The following is a 3,985-nucleotide window of genomic DNA, read 5'->3' on the forward strand; positions in this document are numbered from 1 at the left end:
TTACTTTATGTCCAGAAGAGATCACAACTTTAGGGACCATCACTGAACTACTGCAATTCTCAAGTCTGTAGATAGTTCTAAGAAGATTTACTTCAGATAACCAAGAGACTACTAACCTGTTGTATGAGTGGCAATGAATCCCTTCCTCTGAACGGAGGCATCTGATTTGAACATCATGTATAGCTGATTAGATCCAGTGATGATGGGATAGGGTAACTTGATACCGCAGAACCGACCCAAGGTCAAACTATCCGGTGAATCTCCGTCATACATCACTACATGATCGTATGCACAGGTCTGATGAGGCTCCAACTCAAACTCCTGGAATACCTGGGGGATAAATAAGGGAAAGTAAAGAAATGGTTGTACCTAGGTGAACAATATAGCGTTCTCTCCATTTACCTACCTGTACATTATTGATATTGAATTGATAAAAATTGGTAAACAAAAGGAAAACTAGCTTATCAGTTAATCAGTTTTTGGACCCCGAAATAATGCTTTCAGTTAATGGATCTCTGTTTTCGATGTTTTTGGATAATGATATGTGCAATGGTGCACATTAGTTTATCTGCTTACCAGTTTGATACGATGTCCCGGGGTCGTAGTGAAGTGCCAGATACACTCCCGCTTACTCGGATAATAGTCAGGATGGTTGGGCGTTTTAATAACACCATTGGGCGCCGTTATTTCATACTTGCAGCCGCCTTCCTTACAGTCATGACCGTTCTCTAGCAAGGTATAACCGTTGTGACAGGAACAGATGTAGGAGCCTATCGTGTTACGGCACTCGTGCTGACATCCACCATTGTTAGTCATGCACTCATCCTTATCTGTGGAAGAGGGAGGTGATTAGACAATGTTGTAGTGAGAGACAGTGGATACTTTGATCATATTGGTCAGTAACGATATAAACGTCAAGGTAGCTCTAATCCCGATCAGTCTTAGTATTAGCATATTAGTAATTCACGGCTTTCGTGAAGACTCCTGAAAGTTCATGTAGTTAAGGAAGTATCTAAAACTGGATAAGTAGGTGTCTCGGTAAGCTGATAGGTAAAGAAAATATCTACCTGTAAAAAAGAAGGCAGAGAATCCACTTTTCTGTACAGAATTGTCCGAATGGAACTCAATGCGTAGAGCGTTGCCTTCAGATAGAATGACAGGCGGGAGTTTACTACCACAGAACACACCTTGACTTTTGAACGAATCGCCGATTTTGCTGAACACTGTGAGGTTGTCGTATTCACATGAGGACTGGAACAGCTGTAAATGAGAGATGATACATGGGAATATAGGAATTGATTTGATTCCATTTGATCTTAAAAATGGTCTCCCTTAGAGAGTACATAGTTTTACGAAAGATTACTGCTGAATTAGCTATTCACTCACCATAACCAACAATTCACACAAGCAATTCCTCCTGGTATATTCCATTTGTCAAACGTTAGCCCTAAACTTGGCAGAGATTTTTTTCATCTTGGCAGAGATCAATTCTTTATGTGAGTCTTGAGTAATTTGTGTGAACATCACGAGGTTCAATTTTATACAGAATTGTTCATCAGAAAGTTTACTAGAGGTTCCTTTTTGTTACATCCAAAAATACTGACTTGGTTCGTCTACAGACACCATTAGAGTGTGAAAAGCGTCGCGATTAGAATGTATCCAAAAGGATTGAAGATACTACTGATCAAATTTTGTAATGTAAAGCCCACACTTACGTTGTTCCCTTCAATATCGAAGTGGGTAAAGTTTAGTGATATCCTATACTGAGGCGGTGCTACTATTTCCCAGATGCAAGTCTTGTTCTTAATGTACAGATCAGGAAATGAAGGACTCGTCAGCGTGCCGTTGGAGTGTTTCAGAATTCCGCCACAAGCATCTGGAAAAACGAAAATACGAAATTTAGGATGAACAGTTCCCAGATTCTACCTACATTTCCACCTAAAGTTTACTTGATAAAATAAAGACAATCTCATTTGAGCAGGTATGAAGAATAACGAAGTAAAATTAGCACGATCCAGGGATGAAAAAAAATATAATACGTAAGTTTTATCATTTCACCTCTAGCTTTAACACTACCCACACAGATTTTCCCGTCCGAATGAAGTTCATATCCAATCTTACAGGAACACTCGTAACCACCCAATATATTCTTACAGGTATGTTCACACCCATGATCTTCTAATGCACACTCGTCAAACTCTGGAATAAAAAAAATGCTTAATCTTAATAATTAAGATAAGAGAAGGAAGGTACTTACGGACATTAACCTATTTTTCCTTTTGTTACCCAAAGTTACAATTCTCGGAAAAATCAAGCGGCAAGTTCCTGTTAGGGTAAGGCCGGATTTGGAGCCAAGCGGAATACGCTTTGAATTTCAGCAGAAAAAAAAAAAAAAAAAGGAAAACACCATCTGTAAGATAAGTTCTAACGAACTGAGTGTACCTCTTTGGTGATCTGACACTTTTCTAACTCTTTAGTCTGACTGCACTTTCATGAAAAATGGCGGAGAAGCCTGGGTTCTGTACTGAACCATCTGATACGAAGTTTGATCATGAGAGCTTGGTACCACTTTGACTTGGATATCAGGTGGTAGTTTATATCCGCAGTAAGTTCCCAATAATGGGTGAATCAGGCGGCATGCCCATCTCTAATCTCAACATAATCATATGTACACTGGTCATGATTCTCAAATCTCGAAATGACTGAAATTTGAGCGCCACCTGAAATAAATAATAAACGACTGATCATGTACCTACCCAAAAAAGTAGATAACTCAGGAGTAACAAGGAATAAATGGACACAAAAATTTCACCAAAATGTTACCAAGATGAGTTGATTGGAAAACATCCTGAAATTTTTCAAAATATAAGTGGATATTGATGATACCCGTCCAATCCTACCTGAAATTCAGCTGGTGCCTCGTCGAGTTTCCAGAACGCGATTCCTTGTTATTTGATAATCCTCAGGATAGTTAGGTGACTCCAGATGACCAGTTAGGGTTGTGTCTGTGAGACTCCATTCCCCTTCCATCACACCGCTGTGAATATGCAAAGTATAGAACGTTTATTAAGTTAGTATTAATAATCCAGGCTAATTAGATACAGCGTACATACTGATAATACCGAAATTACCATCATCAAATGAAACCCGTTTAGACCGAATCGCGGGTTTGATTCCGCCGGGAGCGAACAACTAGACAGATAAGGTTCGTTGCTTAGGAACGTTGGCTTTCTCCATTCATGAATCCTGTCCTAGAAAAGTTTGCAACATGGTTTGTTCAGGGAGATGTTATCTTCTTGAAACTGATGAGAGATGCCTGCTATGTCCTCTCTATCTTTAGGTTTGGTGACGTCACATAATGCATGCGCCTTTCTAATCCGCTTACCTTTAGTGGAGACTTGCGTTAGATTCTTCCCAGATTGTACCTTTGCCGGTACCGACCTGAAAATATTAATAGTCCGTAAGCACCTTCCTTATCTGTATATCAAATTAAAGCATTTTTGTTGTTCATGTAGTTTGAGAGTGTTCCGGATTTAATGGAAGATCACTCATGTGCACTCCTGTACGATACTTGCAGGTGACAGTACCTGTAAGATGGATTCAGAACGGTTCTGCTTTCTGGATGTTCTCTATGGCCACGCACCCAACTTTGAAAGTATTCGTGTCTCTTCATCGCCCATCTGATGAGAGCACTACGGATACCGAGATAGACATGATATACAACACAGACCGTAAAGTCCCCAATGTTGCACCTCCAAAACATAGATTTGAAAGCTGATAATATCTCACGTATAATTTTACTTGTCGCCAGTAACCGTCCTTGATCTCCAGACTAGTCACTGCGGCAGTTATCTGACTTGAAGTATATCCCGCTCTGTAAATCAGCACAATTCTCCCCATGAGTTGCCGTCGGTAATTCTCCCAGTTCGACACCTTTCCACCACCTATCGGCAACGATGGACCGGCATTAGATAGGTAGCGGAGG

The 3,985-nt window shown here is 40.2% G+C and overlaps 1 protein-coding gene across 1 annotated transcript in view; it reads right to left on the reverse strand.

The window, feature by feature from the left end:
• Positions 1-116: 116 nt before the first annotated feature.
• Positions 117-3,985, reverse strand: part of LOC103523766 (tolloid-like protein 2) — a gene marked incomplete at both ends in the record, with an annotated part of 10,173 nt that continues 6,304 nt past the window's right edge. Inside the window, 11 exon segments of the mRNA XM_026833105.1 lie at positions 117-330; positions 577-830; positions 1,068-1,260; positions 1,716-1,876; positions 2,077-2,199; positions 2,489-2,573; positions 2,576-2,629; positions 2,632-2,694; positions 2,697-2,720; positions 2,901-2,939; positions 2,941-3,037. Coding sequence (XP_026688906.1) covers positions 117-330; positions 577-830; positions 1,068-1,260; positions 1,716-1,876; positions 2,077-2,199; positions 2,489-2,573; positions 2,576-2,629; positions 2,632-2,694; positions 2,697-2,720; positions 2,901-2,939; positions 2,941-3,037 — 1,307 coding nt within the window.

This window comes from Diaphorina citri, unplaced genomic scaffold (assembly GCF_000475195.1).
Source record: "Diaphorina citri unplaced genomic scaffold, Diaci psyllid genome assembly version 1.1 scaffold38602, whole genome shotgun sequence".
NCBI classification, from domain to species: Eukaryota; Metazoa; Arthropoda; class Insecta; order Hemiptera; family Psyllidae; genus Diaphorina; species Diaphorina citri.